The 21,279-nt window shown below is 35.2% G+C and overlaps 1 protein-coding gene across 1 annotated transcript in view; it reads left to right on the top strand.

Annotated features, from left to right (window-relative positions):
- The first annotated feature begins 1,787 nt into the window (after positions 1-1,787).
- The window catches only part of arid5a (AT-rich interactive domain 5A), a 24,828-nt gene continuing 5,336 nt past the window's right edge, over positions 1,788-21,279 (top strand). Inside the window, exons 1-6 of the mRNA XM_079636622.1 lie at positions 1,788-1,961; positions 5,694-5,782; positions 16,023-16,188; positions 17,977-18,029; positions 20,383-20,480; positions 21,252-21,279. The exon at positions 21,252-21,279 is cut by the window's right edge and continues 126 nt beyond it. Of these exons, the coding sequence (XP_079492748.1) occupies positions 1,958-1,961; positions 5,694-5,782; positions 16,023-16,188; positions 17,977-18,029; positions 20,383-20,480; positions 21,252-21,279 (438 nt within the window). The 5' untranslated portion in view covers positions 1,788-1,957. The remainder of the gene's footprint in view (positions 1,962-5,693; positions 5,783-16,022; positions 16,189-17,976; positions 18,030-20,382; positions 20,481-21,251) is intronic.

Here is a 21,279-nt window from a genome sequence, read left to right on the forward strand (position 1 = left end):
ACAAAACACACACACATAATGTAAAGGATATTCCACGCCGGAGAAGCGCAGCAGGGAACGGCGGCTGAAGGCGGCGATGACCAGCGGCTTCAGGTAAGAGGCGCGTCCTGCTGAGGTGCTTGTATCCAAACGGCTGTGGTGGCTCGAATCCAATCCAACGATGCGTGCAGCTTCGTGAATTTAAGAAAATCGGCGTGTTAGACAGCTATGCTCGTATTTATAGGCCTAGGCCACGCCTGTTTGGGCGGGAGGTGACGCAGAAGGGCGCGAAGCGTCCTCATTGGTCAGCGTCCTGGCCTCGCATAGGCTGTGCTTTTCTGGCAGAGCAGCCAATGGGTGAGCTGTATTGCTCCGCCTAGGTTGTATGCTTCAGAAAAGCGTTTTACAATATTACAAAGTTAAGGATTAATTTTTGGCTTCAATCTCGACAAAGAAATATCTTTCCCGTAGCGTTCTTCGACGCAGTACGAGAGAACTCTACGTAAGAGAACATTTATTTTCAAAAACTGGTTTCTAGCATTTTAGTTAGTTTTTATCACGCTGATGTAAGTTTGTGTTCTTAAAAAAAAAAAAAAAGTTTAGTTTTTAGTTATGCCGAGTCCACACTGCACGATTTTGCCCGAAATCGGAGGCAAGTCGGTGCTCGTTCACGCGAGTGACAACAGTGTGAGTTATCAAGACGTGATCTGAGAGAATCGCCGATGTGTCGTAGAATATCTGGACCTGTCGGCGATTCAAGCCCTATGAACCATTTCTGAAAATTCAGAAATGATCGTAGCCTACATTATATGGTAGTTTCCCCCCATTATTGTTCGTACAGAGGTCAAAATGATCATACAAATACGACAATCGATCGCACGTCTGGCAACACATGCCACAATCTGCGTCAGCACCAGCTATTTTTAGTTTTACATGGCCTACTCTAGTCTAAACTGTACCACAATGCCTTGTATTTGTCTTGTATTTTTTTGCATTGTAGGCCACTTGCCTGTAATGATCTAAATCAAATATAAAATATCCCCGCAAAAAAAATAAAATAAATATATATATATATATGCACGCCATATTGGGACATTGGCGACATCAGTTCTCTACAATGGAAGAGAGTGAAGGTGCGTCGTCCATCTTTTTTTGCAGTCTATGGGATGGACGTCTCTTCAGTGGATGTTGTGGCATGCTATTATTTAATGTGTTTTCTTGGATTGTTCTGCTGATGAAACACTGGAAAAATATATTTCCAAGAAGTTTCAGAAGACTAAAAAACAAACAAACTCAACAACATAAACTGTGGAAATAAGTAGCCTAATCAGGGAGCTTTATAAGCCTATACATCTTTTTACAACGGATGCCATTGAGGAGGTCTATGTCCATGGTTCACAATTAAGTGATAGAGTTTTAATTTTCTTTGATTTGTCATATGTTTCACATATGTCATATTCCATCTGATTTGGACACCTTAAAAGACACATTTTGATAGATCTTTTATTTAGGTGCAAAATTGTTGGTCATGGTGAAAATGAAGTCATAACTGAGGTGAGGGACACTGTAAATGCGTATTATTGCCACACATTAACTACAGAAATTGTTTATTTTGCTCTATGCTTCCATAATCAAAGTTTTGAAAATGTGATAATTAATAGGCTATTTTCCACATTGGAGGTTGGGGTATGGAGTAGAGATTCAACACAAAACCCACAGGTAATATATACTAAGCTAGTGAAATATATATTGCAATATTCACGCGAAGTGGTATTTAAATAAAAACTCCGAGTCCCAGAGTTCCTGCTGCTCTCGAGTGAGGAAGTGACTGTGTGTCCAATGAGAGGCGAGCTCGTGAGTGACAGTGGTGTGGAAGCGCGTGCTCAACACTGAGCTGTCAATTACTGTTAAACAAGGACAGATCGACGTCAATACTCGCTCCTGAACTTACTGTCTGTGGACGACGCACTTTTAGAAAATGGGTAAGCAATTATATTACTATAAACTGTTGCTATCAATGCACGATAACTTCTTAATGTGTAATATTATCATGATTACGGTACATTTGAATGCTTTTTAATGAGTTTTTAACGAGAATGAGAAAGTCTGTGAACTGGTTTTGACAGTTTCCCTTTAAACAAGTCAGATCCCAGTTTTAGAAGTGTTTTAGATTGAATGCATAATTCATAGATTTAAGATATTATCTGTGCAGAAGGGATCACATGGCAATACATTTTAACATTTGAAATGATTTGGGAATTGAAATAACTGTTGACATGGCTTAAAAATAACTAATATATACCTAGGCCATTTTTGTAACTAGCACTTTTTTACATTGCACATAAGTAATATAATTGTGAATAATATATGTTTTAGTTTCAAAAGTAACCATATCTGAGGCACTAGTACTCTAGTTAGCTTTTTTAACTCATTATAATTGTCTTTTGTTTTGTTTTGACTAGTCCTAATGGATTTATAGGCTAGTTAAATTAAAAATCTTAGTAGAAAAACTGCAAGATTATACAATGAAAATAATTTAATCAATGTATAAAGAACTTTAACCCAGAAATTGCTACACTAAAAACAATAATTGTTGGGGTAACCTTAAAAAACGTTCACTGAAATTTAAAATTTGAGTTAATACAAAGAAGATTGGTTTAATCAACATAAACTAAAAATATTATGTTATCTGAACCAAATTAATTATAAACAACAACATAAAATTTGCTGGCTTACATTTTTAAGTACAATCAAATTGGGTGTTTAAGTAATTTCAACTTAAATTAGTCGAATCTTGTATACTTTATAAAAACAAGTTGAAAATTGCTTAACTTGTTTTGATGAGTTAAAACAATGTAAAAACATACATTGTCATAACTTATTGATCATATAATTTTTACAGTGTAGTAAATTTCACTAACAATTATGAATAAACAGTGAGTAATATAATTAATTAATGCAATTTTCAAGTAGAAAACAACTGAAATGATATTTGCATGTAGTTACTGTAAAGATACTAGTCACTATACTGCATTTTTTCTTGTAAAACATACTCTGATAATCTTTATTTAATTTTTTTTAACAGTGTATTAGCCTAATTATCGGTTACTAGTGAAACTGAAGAAGATACTACTGAATTATTTAGAAGGAAAAAAAAAGTTTTTTTAAAATGAAAAGTGGTAAGTGGCTTGCCATAGCTATTTCTGTCATTTTAGTAATTTGAGTGACAGTAATAAGGCCTATATATGAGTAACCATAACAAGTTTTGCTCTTTGAGGAAGTGGTTTAGAGAAATAGCAACACATTGCTGTTGAAGCGTAAACCCCCCGATGTGATCCACCGACAGCAGACTGATGAAAGTGAGCCAGATAACCCAAATGGCACAACATTTATCAAACTGATGATAACTATTCAGCGTCATAACTCCCGTGACGATATCACAGAGTTACATTATGATGTTTTTGGAGACGAGAAAGATGCCAATCGTCAATGTGACGAGAAGAAGAAGAAGAAGCCGCAGTTTAATCTTATAGGCTTGATGTAATATATGGCCCTGTTATATGGTGAACTCGAGGTCCTATCAGCATCATCCATCCAAACAGAACACAATGCAGAAGTCGCTATCGCACCGGTGATGATATCGGCCGGACTCGTCTCAGTGTTTCTGCGCTGTGGCTCAGAAGGGGAAGTGGAATAACAGAAGGCTGTTCAGCGGAAGCGTCTGAAGCGCCCCTGGATGTTTCAGACACACAGATCTACGAGTGTGAAGAGTGGTGAGGAGGCTCTGAGAAAGGGAAGTGGAGAAGCTGCCCAGAGCGAGCATATCATTCAGTGGTTTTGTAAATAAGACGCTGTCAGGTGACGTTGTGCTGAGGATGCTCGAGCAGCGATGGCTTGATATGCTCGCGAGTGTGAGATTTGCCCTGAAATTTGATGATATTATATGCTTTGAAAGCATTTTTTAAAAAGGCTGTATGTAATAAAACACATGGCGAATGGTGCATGTGTGCGAGATATTGCTTTTATTATGATCTGAGGGTCTTCGCAGTTTTGTTAGACAGCACACAAAGTTTTTTTTTTTTTAATATTCGAGCAAGTATCACAGCTGTGGTTTATGCATACAGACAGGAAGTAGTGTTGTAATCATGTGGTTTCATATTAGAATGTTCTCTCTCTTTCTCTCTCACACGTCTATTTAATTCAACGCTTCTAATGCAAAACTGCACTATACTGAGCAGACGTGCTGTAAACAGAGAGAGTTGCTCCGTTTATGATGCATCAGCCGCTTGTGTTGATGTGTGAGGACATTGGGATTCAGGATTGAGGAGATTGAGGAGATCTTGATGTTGTTAAAGTCTTAGTTCAAGTCTGGCATCGTTTACTCACAATCTTGTGCACAAGAAGGTATTTTGAAGTTAAATAAAAAAGTTCAAAAAGTTCAAAATCGTTTTCTCTAATTGAAATAAAGCTGCAATAAAATATTGGATGAAAAACTTGAAATAAAATTAGAAATGTTGCCTTGGCAGCTAATTGAGATAAATAAGTTTAATTACTAAAACTGAAATACAGATTAATTAAAGCTATATATAAATGTGAAAATTTAAAACTAGAAATGTAAATATTAGATGAAAAAAAAATATAGGAAAATTTGAAATGTTACCTTACCCTAGCTTTATAGAAATATAAAAATGTGACAAAATATAAATATAACATACCCTTGAAACTAGAAAATTATAAATGTTTCATTGGCAACTAACTGAAATATGTAAGTTGAAGTTGAAGTACAAAAATACACAAAAATTACTAAAAATTAAATAAAAATGAATTTCATATATATATATATATATAACTTAACCTATATATAAATATTACAAAGAAAATTATAAACAAAAAACCTAGAAAACTATAAAATTATAATTGTTATCTTGGCAGCTACCTGAAATAAATGAGTTATTACTCAAATTAAAATAGAAATAAAAATAATTTGAAGCTATAAATATATAAATATGATACAAATATAAATATTAGAATATATATATATATATATATATATATATATATATATATATATATATATAAAAAATTAAACTTGAAAAATAGACATGTTACATTGACATCAAACTGAAATAAATACTAAAACTTAAATAAAAAAGAATTAAAGTTGTATATATATATAAAAAAAAAACTTTGTGAAAGTGACAAAAGCACATTACAAAATTACTATAAACTTAAAATAAAATAAAAACTGAAAATATAAAAATAAAAGTTAATTCAAAACATAAAGAATAAATACTATAAAAGTATATATACAATAAATAACAAGAAGAATGTTTCAGCAGTTTATGAAAGTCAACTGTATGAATTTTTTTTTCCTTTTCTGTCCCGCAGAAGAAAGAAAGTCATACAGGTTTCGGTTAACGATGATCATTTTGAGTTAACCATCCATTTTTGAGTAATCTTAAAGTCACCCCAAGCATGATATAAATTCACCTTTGCTTTGATGTGTTTTTTCTGGGAAAGTATAACTCTATACTTGTTTTTAAAGTCAATCATATTCATAAAAATAATTGCTATATAGAGAAAGCTTGCTTTCTCGATATCTGCATCACTACACTGCAAGTTTGAATCACAGTGTAGATTCATTAGTTTACTTCCGATGGTTGACGTGTGTGTGTGTGTGTGTGTGTGTAACGGTTCTGCTGGCTGTGTTTCAGTGCTGGACCCTCGAGGAGAGGTCGACGCTGGAGAAGCAGAGCTTGAAGACTGTGAAAACACACAGCAGGAGCTCAACTCACCAAACCCAGTAAGACCAGCAGCCTCTCGTCATTCACTCATCCTCCTGTCACTCCGTTTCTGAGAACGTCTCGTGGTTTTGCAGAGACTATCATATGACTTCAGTCCAATGCACTATTTTTATTGTGGTTCTGTGGCAAAGGCTGCGTAGCAGTTCTCAAAATTTCCGCTTTTTGTTCCACTGAGCGACTAAAAGCATATGGTTTTGGCGAGTAAACGACGACAGAGTTGGTACTGTCCCTTTAAGGCGTGAGAATGCATTATCTCCCAAAACTCAACTGTAAACATGAATTTGAATTTGCATGGTAGTTTATGTAAATTTCACATAACTGATACTTCTGATGTTGCTGAAGTGCAAATTTGCTTGTAAAAATAACATCTCACTTCCCCTTTCGATCTAATGACTGTTGCCAAATTGATTTCTGGTATTATTGCAATATTTCGGTTACAGAGAATGCTGATGTCAGGAACAGTAGTTAGTCACATGACATCTGACAGATTGTCCATTTGACTTTCATTTTGCAAGAAAATACTTTTTTTTTGCGTGTGTGTACTGGAAAAATCAGTGTCCCGGAAAAATCAGTGTCCCAGTATATTGACATTTTGTTTTTTTTGTTTTCGGTAACAGTTTTCAGTTCTTCATTTCTCCAGTGCATCAGAATAACAAGTTAATAAGAGAGTTTTGAGTAAAATGTGGCATGTGTTTAGTCATTTCTTGCATGCTACACACACAGATAGGCATATAAACAATGGCAGATGTTTTTTTTTTCTCTCACACACACTTCTGGTAATTGAAAACAGCGTGTGTATGCTAGTGCACAGATGCATCATATTTCCAGGGTGGCGTCAGAAGTTGAAAGCATGTGGTTTTGGTGGCGAGCGCTGGCCATGCCACTGCGTCTCCTTCTTCTTCAACATGTCGAAACTCTCATTTTGAGAGTGTTATTGACACGTCCGCTGCAGACTTTACCCCACGCACTTTTCCGAAATTTGAATGGTGGAAATGTAAGATCTGCGAGTCTCTCACAGCAGGGTCTGTGCTACTTTTAGCCACAGCTCGAGAGGGACGGGGGCAAACGCACAGAAAACAAACCTTCCTGTGTGAAACTTTAAGGTAGCGTCTCAGAGCTAAGCTCTTCCCTGTTGTGGTCTTGATATGACTGTATTAAATTGAACGAGTGATCTCATGTTTTTGTTGCATATCAAGTGTCCTCAATAGTTTAATGAGAGCACGTTTCAAACATGTAGATGTGCCGTCAAGCATTACCTCGGTTCTTTTATTACATGTGTGGTTAAAATGACTTATATATAACAGGTAAAAGAGAAAAAATGCACTAAATATAAACAGTCAAACCAAAATTTATTCAATATTTCTCACATTATCACAGTTTATTCGCTATAGTTTTGAAAATGGTAATAAAATATGACTAGAACTGGTTTTGGACATCCTTCTGTTTCAAACATGTTGATGTGCCTTCAAGCATTACCTTGCTTATTTTATTACATTTGTGGTTAAAAATGACTTTGTAACAGATTAAAGAGAAAAAATGCACTTCATACACAAAATGTATAAACTCTTAAAAATAAAATTTTAAAAGCGGATTTTCTCTGCAATGCCATTGAAGAAACATTTTTGGTTCCCTAAAGGTCCGTTCACACCAAGAACGATAACTATAATGATAACTAAACTTCTAACGATACTAACGATAACTATATCTCTGACGATAACTATAGCAATAACTGTCCTATGGTTGATATCGTAGGGCTGGGCGATATGGCCAAAAGATAATATCTCTGTATTGTTTGGTTGAATGGGGATATACTGTATTTATCTCCGTATGTTTTTCTATATGGATAAAAAAATCTGTTTTTATAAAAAAAATATATATAAATATATAATTTCACATCCTGCCCAATGTTTTGCTACAAACAATGTTCATATTGACGGCTATGAAAACAAATATAGTGTGAATGTAACCATGCAGGCGATGTAATATAGACTATTACTGTATGTGCAATTTTTTTTTTTTCATTACAACATTTACAATCTAAAAACAAAAATAATTTTATTTTTAAATTCACTAAACTAAAAAAAAAAAAAAAAAAAAAAAAAAATTACTTTAACGTACATTTGATTACCCCATTACAGTTACTGCTATCATAAAAATACACTTACTTGTGGGTTTATAAATTCTATAATTTATTGTTCAACAACAAATATTTTAGCAATATATTTTCCCTGCACTCGTTCAAGTGTGTGACGCTATTTGCGCTCGTATCAAAGTACTGTATATCCATATAAACGGTATTGCCTCATTCCATGTAGTTTATAAAAAAACATATCAATATATCGCACAATCTCGCCCATTCTTTTACGTTTAGAACGAGTTTTAGAACCATATCTTTATCATTATAGTTTTGAAAGAACCATTTTCTTGTGTGTGTATTGTGTGAATAACATGTTAATAATCTGAACCTTTTTCCACTATAAAGAACCATTTGTGTGATGGAAAGATTAAAGGTTCTTCATGGAAACATTGATGCAAAAAAAATAACCTTTTCTTTTACGTAGTGCAGATTATGGCAGAGGCTTTTTACACTAACTCTGCCAAATATATTCTGATTAAGCCAAACTAAATTACACTCGAAATCCCGCTGAGAACAGGATCAGAACTTATTCTTCTCCGCATATCAGCTCGGAAAGGCCTTTATTATGAATAAAAATTAAGAAATATATTTAAAAGGTGAAAATAAAGTACTTAAAGATGATTTAATAGTGGTAATGAAGTGTTATATGGCTATAGGGTTAGGTGTATTTTATTAGGTTTATTAGGTATAGGAGGGCTTTAGGGATGTAGGGACAAGTAGGAAACATCCATTTATAAATATGAGGTGCAAATAGTATTTAATAATAATTATAACTTAACAACTTAATAATAAAATAATAACTTAATACTTTAATAATAACTATTTACACTTAGTGCAAAGAAAATACTTTTATTGCTATTTGCACAAAATGCAGAATACACTCTAAAAAATGCTGGGTTGTTTTAACTCAAATTTGGGTCAAATATGGACGAACCCAACCGTTTGGGTTAACATTTTTAATGAAAAAATGTAACCCAACGGCTGAGTTTGTCTATATTTGACCCAATTGAAACAACCCAGCATTTTTTAGAGTGCAAACCGTTTTTGGCAAAACTCATTAACATATTTCTCTTGATTAAAAGATATTTCAACATTTATTCCAAGAACGTTTCTGAACGCTATTCCTCGAAGCTGGTTATTATCAGTGTTGTCAATATAACAGGAAGTGTTTGGGTAGATGGCAATCAGATAAATCTCTATATGAAATTTCAGTGAAGATGACTCAATTCAGGACAGACTGGAGCTAAAAAAAAAAAGCATGTGTCAGTGTGTTTTCTCTGTTGTATTCGTGGCTGAAGCGAGGGAAAGAATGAATCAGATCTTAGATTGCCCCAGCTTTTTGGGCCTACATACATGTATGATATTATTCCCTCTACAGGAGAGAGATTTACACTCAGGCCTCAATGTTGACTCATCTCGGTACACTGAAAAGGGGCCTTCTTGTCTTCAATATTAGTCAGAGGTTCGAATAAAGCCCTATATGCTCAATATTAGTCATTGTAGAGGCCTTGTTCTGGGAAGAAGTTACCCTCTCTGAGGAACTCTATTCAGTGTGAAACTCACTGACTGAACATTACTTTGGCACAGTTCAACCACCGAAGTCATCAAGTGGAAATCCAAAGCTTTCTGTGCGCAATGCACTGGGGAATTTCTCTTCTCAAGCTGTTATGAATGGTTTTTGGTGAGTGAATGTGATTTAACCAAATGCTGTTTTTCAAAAATAGTTTCCACAAATACAAAAAGTTGGTAACACTTTATTTTTTCAGTGTCCTTATATGTTACATGTATTTACCATAGTAAAAACGTATGCATAATTACATGCAACTAACCCTATAGTAAGTACATGTTCATTAATATTACTCAGTATTTAAATGTATATTTACACTGACTGTAACAATGACACCTTAAAATAAAGTGTAAACCAAAAGTTGTTGCTGGTTTAAGATGATCTGTGCCCAAAACTAAGCCTAGGAAAGAGAAGGGCTCATTTTATACACCTTTTTTTAACGCTCTGGGGACGGATTGGCCGGTACCGCCCAAAAATGTACACTTTTACAAATGGGTAATTATCTTAAAACTTATTAATGATAGAGAGGTGCGCCCTTTTTTGCCGCTTTTTTGCCGCTCCAGTTTGTATATATACACACTTCATTGTTGCGTAATACCACTGCGTTAAAAAGGCCAATGAAATCGATGTTGTTAGGCAGATTCCACGCACAACGACAATGGAAAGTTAAACACATAGTAAGGGACAGCTATGTACAAACAGCGTCGAGTGGAGAAGGAGAGAGAGAGCGAACAGAGCGCAAATGTGCGCAGACAATTACAAATGTCTGTCAAGCAAAGGGTTTAAAAATTATTATTTTTTTAGTTCAAAAACTGTTCACTATTGTTCTGATTTTCAGTAATAAATGACAAAAATCTAATTTTCGTTTTTTGAAATTCTCTAGTTTATTGTACATTTTTCACTCATACTTCCTTTATAAACACATTGCATGCATGATTATGTTAGCTTAGGGTCTTCTGAATCCATAGATACCAAACACATGGTGTTCCCGTCTCCATTACATAATGGTTTATAAGCCCAAATGTAAAAATTGAGAAAACAGACCAAAAAGGGCTTAGAGGGTTAATCAAAATTAAAGTGACACTTCATTTCAATGGTCCATTTTAGACATTTCTTAGCCAACTTATTATCATAACCCTAACCTAACCGTCTACTAATACTCTAATGAGAGTTAGTGTCTAAAGTGGACTATCAAAATAAAGTGCAAACAAAATGTGGATTTATAGGATGTGTCAAGGATCAAAGTTTAGTATAATGACCATTTTCCACCGTTACTACTCCATCTTTAAGACTTCTCCATGTAAATTGACTCGTTAATAATTGGCCAGTTTACAAAAAATGAAATTCAGTAAAATCCTAACCTCCTGTTTTCCACCCTATGGCTCCTTTAACAGCCCGTTGGTCTGACATGCATCAAGCCACAATGTATATACCAGCTATGCAACTTCTGAAACAAGTAGCTTACATTTTCTGGAGTTTACCAGGGAGCTATAAGTCACATGTGTTGTTTCTGAGTGGGCGATACGTGACGGCTGGCGTTCATTTCTGCATGCCTTCACTCTTTCGTTTCTCACTTGCGGCCTGCCCTCACTGTGGGCCATTGTCTTGTGTTTCTGCGCGTTAGCTTTAGCACTTCCACTTTGGCCGGGTCAGCTTACAGCACTTTGCCACTCAGGGTGAATGTGTTGTTTTTCTGTAGATAACATTCACTTACTTCCCTGTTTCATCAGGGCTTGTTCCTTTCTGGTTATGCAAGAACATCTATAAGGTGTCGAGGAGCCACAAATACACTGCGAAAAAGCCCAAGCAACATTACCAGAGCAATGATGCAGTGATTATTTTCACCAGCAGAGGGCGCTGCGAGGAATACTGATTACTTCACTATTCACAACTTTAAGAGCAGAGCATTATTATCATCATGTAGCAAAAGAGGATTCAAGGTAGTCACATACTAGCTATTCATGTTCAAGTAATAATGTTTGTATGTGTAATCGCTCCTAGACCCGCTCTGAGCGGGATTCGAACCTCTATGTCTATGATTCGAACCGACGCTAACAAGGATGTTAAAGACCGCAGCGGCTAGCTAGCATCAATCGCTAGTGTGCCTCTTGAGATCAGAGGAGTGAGGTTTACACGCACAGCTCTTACATCGTGTCCTAACCATAGACTGTAAAAAAATGTGGACGTTTAAGACCGCAGCCGCTTGCTAGCATCAATCGCTAGTGCGCCTCTTGAGATCAGGGGAGTGAGGTTTACACGCACAGCTTTTACATCGTGTCTTAACCATAGACTAAAAAAATATGGACGTAGTGTTCGTGACGTCACCTGTAGTGTGTCTGAAGAGCATTTTTGATCCCAAAGTGGGCGGAGCCGCCATTACTCGTGGATAAACGAAAATGGGCTAAGAGGCGGATTAGGTGACGTGACGCTAACAGACAGCAAGACAAACACTTGTAGTGACATGAGCGGCATTCCACCTGTCACTCAAGTGGCCACGCCCTTAATTATGCAGAACTCTAAGGCGGAACTTTTAATTTAAACGGATGAGTTATAAAAATATTCACCCCCCTCACAGTTGTCATGAAGGGCAAAATTAGCTATATAGAGTAAAACCAGTTTTTCCACCAGGCTGTAAACCACCAGGCATTTTAACATGGGGGTTTATGGGATTGAGTCTCTTCTGCAGCCGGTCGATGAACTGCAGTTTAATCACTTCAGTGTTGGATTCAAGAGACGGGAAGGTTGCCGCTTGGTCCTAACCAGACGCGATGCGATAAGATTCCAGCGACAAATAATTTGTCTGTCCACACCAGACGTGACGCGACTATGAGACGCGATAAAGTCAATCAAAAGTCACAGCCAATCAGAAGAGCGTGTGGGCGGAGCCTCTCGGCAAGCTCCCGGCACTCGCCACAACATGGATATTACACCATTTTAACATTATTAATTGAGTGAGTGACACAATCTTTGTCATATAATACGCTTGTCTGTTAACAATAAGTTGACAGGTAACGTTCTTGTTTACTTTTATTTATTTTGAAGATCTGAGGGGAATTTTCCACTGACGCTTTCAGTATAAAAGACACAAAATTATATTTAAACTCACATAGTTTTCTGTCATATCATGTGACGGGCGTAAAACACCCACAGATCTGCAGCACAGGAGTGTTAGTTTTCCATCTCAAAAGAAGAAATACAATATATTTGAGCAAAATGCAAGTTTTTGTGCCCCCGTGATCCATATCCAGCACCAGCGGGACGTTATAAAACGCGTAATGTGAAAAACACTTAAACTGCTTTAAAACAGCGATATTAAATGATCAAATTCAGTTAATGATGCATACTATATACAGGCGATCAGATGAGCCAGAATATGAGTGCATCGTGCTAAATGGTTAGGCGTTTTCTTTTATTTATAACTGTTTTATGCATTTATGGGTTCATCTGCTCACCTGTACACATCACAAATAAGGTGTATATTGAATTTGGTATTTTTAGATATCACTGTTTTTCGAAACGAGTACTTAAACCTGGTAAAAATGACTGGATGTGACGTCATGTGAAAACTATGAGTTAGAGAGAGTAAAGCAAGAGCACACTCATCATAACATTTGATAAGTTAAACAAAAAGTAATTAAAAAACAAACATGCAAAAATATGTTGCATCCGTTTGTTAGTTCATAGACAATAAGTTCAATTTCAGAAATCTGGTCACCTTATATTACAGACATGGATGGTGTTTCAAGGGCTGTGTCCCAATTCTCAGCCCTTATACTCTTAATTATAATTTTTTTTTTATTATGTTTTATAATAAAATATTATTTGAGGGGACAGCTATTGTAGTGGTGTCTGGGGCATTTCCTGAAAACTTGTGTTTTTGTCTATGCCTTGATTTAGGCTAAAAAAAATGAAAAAAATAAGTACTTTTTTACATACTTATACAAATAGTTCTTAATATGGAAATAATATAATTTTAAATCAGTATGCTCATGTGTAAATTTATTCATATATCATCGTGTGTCATATATGTTTGTAATTACACACTTGTAATGACGAGGTTGCATTAAATATATTAACTTTAAAAGAAATATCAGATTTATAACAAATCAAAAGTGCTTTAGTATGTTAGTCAACACATCAAAATAGTTCTTTAGCATGACAAAAGTTTATTAAACATAATTATTTAAAATGTACTTTAAAGTAAAGCTTTTAGTTGGACGTTATTTAAACGTGTCATGAAAGTGAAGTGGCCTTTTATTTCAGCAATATTATATTATCTGCATGTACAGTTTCTTTTAAATGTATTTTGAAGATTTGAAGTACAGTACAAGCGTTCATTGAAGAAGACTATTACGCTGCGCAGTTTAAGGTCTTTCTATCAAATTGTATAGACAAGTGAACATATCTATCTCATAATCTCATATAATTTTTATATATAATTTTTGATATTTTTTTATTAGTGCGTGCAAGACACTATAGTTCATTTATATAAGTGAGGATAGCAAAATAATAATTATAATAATAACCCAATAATTCTTCATACCAGTAAAAATTATACAAATTTGGGACCAAAAATGATTCAGACACTTTGAGCTGAGCATGTTTTGCTGAAGTGTGTTTTCTTTAATTGCTAATGTGACCTTTTTACACACAGACTGAACAAAATGAAGCATTGCTTGGTGATTGGTTGAGCTAAACTGGTATTATCTAATTGTGTAGTTAAATTTAACAGCTGACAGATATTAGATAACAGAAGGATGGACAAAACCAGTGAAATATCAACTGGGATTTCTTCTCATATTTTATTACAATTTTCTAAACTATGCGAATAAACTGTGCTAATGTGAGAAATGATGTCTGAACAAATGTTGGTCTGACTGTACATACATACATTCATACTTGTGAGTTTCATCAGAATCGCTAACTCCCGCCCTCTCTCTCTCTTGCAGTCATTGCAAAGTTTCTCATGTTTGCACACGCGGGTCTTGATCACAGCGTGGAGAAGCGCACTAGTGCATCTCTCATTTGTGAAAACCCCAGTGGTTCGGTTTCCCTTCAAACAGGATGTCTGGTTACTTATTGAAAGTGGTGGTGAAAGCCAAAGCTGTTGTGTTTTCAGTCTCGCACTCTGAATATGACTGGCGTTGCATGAACACCTATATATCACCTGCAATTTTGCATGAGGCTTTGAGAAAATGAATCAGTCGGAAGGTTTATCAGGCTATTTGTGTGAAAGTGAAATTTAAAGGTTGTTCAAAGCACAATTACGCCGCTTCCTGTAAATGACACAAACTCTCCCACATGTATTCATATCTTGCCTATATCGTGTACAGTGCACATGCATACTGTATATTTATGGACTATTGAACTCATATGTTGGGAACTCCTGAATTAGACAGAAATTGACAATTATGTGAAATAGAAAAATTCCCAATGTCAGTGAATCTCACAAAAACATGTCTGTCCTATTATTTTGCATTGTGACCATTTAATTTTCTCTTAATTGTTCACTACCCCGATGTGTCTGGAAGTTTGACTTTTTTTTGTTGTTGTTGTAATTTTATTATTATTAGTATTAGTATTAGTATTAGTAATGGTGATTCTTATTAAATTCTTAGGTAACACTTTATTTTACAGTGTCCTTGTTGCATATGTTACATGTACTTACCATAGTAATAACAGTAAATTATGCATAATTACATGCAACTAACCCTTAACCTAATCTACCCTAACCCTATAGTAAGTACATGTTGCTTAATATTACTCATAACAATGAATAATAACAATGACACCTTAAAGTAAAGTGTAACCAATTCTTATTACTTGAAAACAAATCGTTTTTAATTTAAATCAGTAAACAAGAAATACTACACCATCATTTACATTGTTTGCCATTTGAATATAAGTAATACATAAAATGCATAATTAAATAGAAATACAGTAAAACACAAAGTGTATAATAATGTATAGTAATAGAATAGTCATGAAAATAATGCCACAGTAGCTATGTTTTCTTCCACCTATTTTTATGGGCATTTTGGGATATCGCATAAAAAACGCTGGATGGAAACGCCAAGATGCGCATAAATTAAAAAAATGCGGATACATTTTTTATCTGATGACAAAACATACACATAAACTATGATAGGATCACATTTACTGAACAAATTATGTGTGAATAATAAAATAAATGTGACTTTGCCTGTTTGGACGGCATACCTGGAGTAACCAGCGAAATACGAAATATATACAAATATCACATTGGCTTCTCCTGCTGAAGCAACTTACTTTTTTCTTAGTGATATTTGGCGCCAGTTTATCAGGAAGTGCCGATTTTGTACTTTTCCACTCGCAAATGTTTTATGCGATAGTCCAATTTTGTTCATGAGTTCTCTGGATGAAAACATAGCTAATGTTCCACAATAGGCTTTGTTTTCCTAAAATATTCTTCAAGCAAAAGCAGATATTTGTTGCATTTTTTTTGGACAACTTTTGTGATTTTGTGTCTCTTAACCATACACCATTTTCCCACCAGACCAGCATAGAGATGGAGGACTTGGCATCCACCAATAGCAGTGATGAGGCTTCCAGAACCGACCAATCAGAGAGTGAAGAGAGGACATTTGTGACCAATCTGTACTGTTTTATGAAGGAAAGAGGCACGCCGATAGAGAGAATCCCCCACCTTGGCTTTAAACAGAGTGAGTCTGACAACGGTTTTATCTCATATAATATCATTGAAATCAGTGCTTTTCAGCTGCTTTTGCTTTTGGCATTGAGCGTCATGTGGTAACCCTACACCAAAACCTCAACTCTCAAAATCATGCAAATGTAATTGAATAAATGTAAATGTATTTTATTATATGTGACCCTGGACCACAAAACCTCTAATGGGTCAATTTATTTTTTTAATTGAGATTTATATATCATCTGAAAGCTGAATAAATAAACTTTCCATTGATGTGTGGTTTGTTAAACAATATTTGGTCGAAATACAACTATTGTAAATCTACAATAGTTCTACAATAAATCTACAAAACAACTAATGGAATCTGAGGATGCAAAAAATCTGAACATTGAGAAAATCTCCTTTAAAGTTGTGCATTTATGTTCACGATTGTGCTGCATTCACTCACAAAAATACATGTTTTATATATTTACGGTAGGAAATATACAAAATATCTTCATGGAACATGATCTTTACTTAACATCCTAATGATTATTGGCATAAAAGAAAAATCTATAATTTTGACCCATACAATGTATTGTTGGCTATTGCCACAGATATACCCGTGCGACTCGTGACTGGTTTTGTGGTCCAGGGTCACACACACACATGTATATATATATATATTACGTTACGAAGAGCTGCTTTGGCCCAATGATATTCAAAATGGCTGAGAATTTAGTTTCTAAATGGGTTGATGCTCTCAGCAGCCATAATTCACCTCACAAAACACATTGTTGTCATCATAAACCATGTTTAAAACTATATAACTAATTGCATTGAGAAACACTAATATAAGAAACACACTGTATCTGTCACTTTCCACGAATACGGTGTGCCAGGACATTTTTAAGCATTAGAGACACAAACTACACGATTTTTGTTGTGAAAACTGCTTGACAAATAATATAAAAAATCTGAAATCAGTCTTGATCTTCTAAACTGTATCCAGATATTGAAATCATTAGTCAAAACTTTATTTTAATGTGACATAGTTACACGTCACTACATGTACTTACTAAAGTAACAGTAAATTATGCATAATTACAACCTAACCCTAACCATAACTCTATAGTAAGTACATGTAGTTAATTAATATTACTCAGGACTTATTTGAGTAACCGTCACCTTAAAATAACGTGTAACCTCTGAACTTTTACAAAAAGGGTTCTGTTGACTGCATTTGTCAAGCTCAAATATGTACAATTTTATTGTAAAAATATGGGTTACACTTTATTTTAAGGTGTCATTGTTACAGTGAAATTATATATTTATGTATTGAGCAATATTAAGCAACTACATGTACTTACTATAGGGTTATTTTAGGATTAGGGTTTGGTTGAGGGTTAGTTGCATGTAATTATGCATAATTTACAGTTATTACTATGGTAAGTACATGTAACATATATAACAAGGACACTGTAAAATAAAGTGTTACCAAAATATTTGTTTATTAATTTGGTACAAAACTAGTTAGAACTGAGTGAGACTGTATTTAGACTACATTTGCAATCCTTCTAGCGTTGTTTTTTATTTATATATATATGAAATATACTTCTTTTTTTTTTTCAAATGAAAGTGAACTGTAATTAGTGCTCCAGAATTTGGTAACAGGTTTCCATACCTAATATAAAATTAATAGATAATAAAAACTGTTGTTGAAACGCTAAACTGACGTGTGCATGTGTGCATTTTCCCTGGTTGTGGGAAGTGCATCTACATATCACCACTTGGTTTTTACGATTTTTTCTTTTTTTTTCAGTCAACCTGTGGAAAATCTACAAAGCTGTGGAGACTCTTGGAGGATATGATGCGGTAGGTGTCCTCAAGCAAACTAACCTTTCACAGCCTGTTGCTGGTCTATCTCCCCATCTCTCATTCATGCCACTGATAGCATTATCTCGACGATATAGTGTGCAAGTATGCCAACTGCCCAAGGCTTCCGCACCTCACGAGGAAGTTGAGAAGCAGGTCATGCATTCGCCTCTCTCTCTCTCTTGCACAGTGGAAACTATGATGGCTTTGGGTCACACCATACATACAGCAAGTGACCGTTATGACCACAATGAGAATAGGGGTCCATCCGCCAGCTTGCTCTTTCTGTCCAAACATGCTTCTACAAAGCTTTGTTCTCAGCCTGAAGTTTCCACTCACTCAAGGTGCTAAAGTGTTTGTATTTTAATAAGTGTGCGTGTGTGTGGTCAGTAAAAACCGATGTCTGTCTGTATATATAATTTTAGCCTTGGTCAAAGGGGGTCTTGTTTTTTTCGTTGTGTGAATGGAAAGTTTGACCTTGTACTCAAAAAAACAAAAAAAACAATTGCATCACTTTATTCCAGTAACACATCTAAAATGAATGTGTTTGCAGCCTCTAAACAGACACTTCAGAGGACTGACACATGCCAATAAAAAGTACCTCGGTCAATAACTGATTTAGCAATGTGTCAGGCAGTGCAAGTGGCATTCGCATTGTAAAGCTGAAACCTTTATCAGCCTGTGAAAATTAATTTGGGGTATGTACGGTACTTAGACACATATTATGAAGCAACCTCTGAAACCAAGCCGTGACTAATCATGAAGTTCCTCTGTGACAACAAGAGCTGATCAGACTGATAATGCAATGCATGCAGCACACAAACTGTGAAACAAAATGAAATGAAATGCCCCTGAAATTTTGACCTTAAAGGCTCATATTTGGCTATAATCTCTAGGTATGGTGACGGGTGTGTGAGGATGTGCGGATATTTTAATTCCAGAGGCCAAGGGAACTTTATCAGGATCATAGTATCCTGGATCCATGAAATAACTGGCCTTTAAAAATATAAATCTGCCGCCTCTATGGGGATTTAACATAGGGGTGTCCTGACTGTGTTTTAAGGAAGAACATTTATTTATTCACGATACATTATTCATCCACAAAGAAAATTGGTGTCCTTAAAGGTTGGATTTTTCCACATTTTTTAAATTAAGGCATTAAGATCAATTTCCAAAAGATTAATTTTTTTATTCCTCTTTTTAGGCAACTTTAGCATGGGTGTGTTCACTTATGCATAGCACTGTATGTTCAAAATAGCCTGTGTGTGTGGGCAGATTGTTCACATGATGCCAAAGTTTAGTATTGTTTGCATGACGGATGCACATTCTCATCCCTTGTTTCTGTTAATTAGTCTATTTTTCTGAAATGCATCAAACTTTATGTTGTTGGTTTGATTGCTTGTGTTACATGAGAAAATAATTATTTGTCTACCTGATGTAATTTGGGTGTTGTTTGGGTCGCGCTCTTAATGTCAAACGTGTCGGGTTTACCAAATTCCCATTGAGAATTTGTCTGCAGAATTTCATTGTACAAAGTAAATGTGAACGCACCAGTAGAAAGCACTAGAGATGCACCGATATTACAATTTTGGCCGATGCCGATAATTATTTATATTTGAAAGCCGATTGCCGATATATTGGCTGATAAATCTAAATCCAAATTTTTATATACATTTTGAGAAAAACAAAAGTCTCACCATTAAAAGCCACGTCCCAAACACACAATTATGATGTTCTCATTATCATTTTATGTAGCAGACAGGTGAATATCGTGCAAAAGTTCATTATTTTCAGTAATTCAACTTAAAAGATTAAACTAATATATTATATAGACTCATTACATGCAAAGTGAGATATTTCAAGCCTTTATTTGTTATAATTTTGATGATTATGGCTTACAGCTTATGAAAACCTTTGCACCATATTCTAATTTTTCGAGTTTCATCTGTATATGACAGACTACTCATGTTGCACTGAACTGTATTTTCCTTTATTGAAGTGATTTCAATCATAAATCAAGCAATTCAAAACCATCATGTTGAACAGTGCACATCTGAAGTGTCTCAGCTGAAGGAAATAATCCATTATTTATAAGATTTAAGATATATTCTTATCAGGCCGATAACGCTAACATTAAAAATGAACATATATCGGCCGATACATCGGCCGATACATCGTGCATCCCTAGAAAGATTGTCGAAATCACTTTATTATGTGATGTGTGGTGTGGTCTTGTCATTAGCATCTGTTATGTTGTTGAATCAACGCCAAAGAAGAAGTATCAGTAAAGATTAGGCAGTAAAATATTCTCTTTTCTGCTGAGTGTGTATAATAACGTTGTGTTTGCTCACAGGTAACAGCGCGGAGGCTATGGAAGAATGTGTACGACGAGCTGGGTGGGAGTCCAGGCAGCACTAGCGCCGCCACATGCACACGCAGACACTACGAAAGGTACACACACTCGCAATCGCAAACAAACATAATGACTTGAGGTGTGTAGGACATAACCAATGATCTTTGCAACAGAGGTGAATCAATCAAAAGTAATTTTAGCTGGACAATAACTGTATTCTAGAGCTGCTGTAAAGCCAAAATAATCTTGGATACTTTCATTTCATATTATCACTGTAAAGCTGCTTTGAAACAATCTATATGTGACCCTGGACCACAAAACCAGTCTCGAGCCGCACCGGTATATCTGTGGCAATAGCCAACAATACATTGTATGGGTCAAAATTATCCTTTTTTTTATGCCAAAAATCATGAGGATATTAAGATCATGTTCCATGAAGATATTTAGTAAATTTCCTACTGTAAATATATAAAACATGTATTTCTGTGAGTGAATGCAGCACAATCGTGAACATAAATGCACAACTTTAAAGGAGATTTTCTCAATTTTCAGATTTTTTTGCTCCCTCAGATTCCAGATTTACAATAGTTGTGTCTCGGACACATATTATCCTAACAAACCACACATCTATGGAAAGAATATTTATTCAGCGTTCAGATGATGTATAACTCTCAATTTAAAAAATTGACCCATGTGACTGGTTTTGTGGTCCAGGGTCACACTATATAAATGAAGGTGACTTAACTACAGTGCAGAACGAGAAGTTGCAATGAAAACTCTTACAAGCAAGACTTTAACTCACAAGATTCAGAGCATGTGCGTTGACCGCTAGGCCGTTACTCCAACAGTAAATGTCTTTCTTTGTGCAGATTGGTGTTGCCCTTTGAAAGGCAACTG

Source organism: Phoxinus phoxinus (genome assembly GCF_949152265.1).
Source record: "Phoxinus phoxinus genome assembly, chromosome: 15".
Lineage (NCBI taxonomy): Eukaryota > Metazoa > Chordata > Actinopteri > Cypriniformes > Leuciscidae > Phoxinus > Phoxinus phoxinus.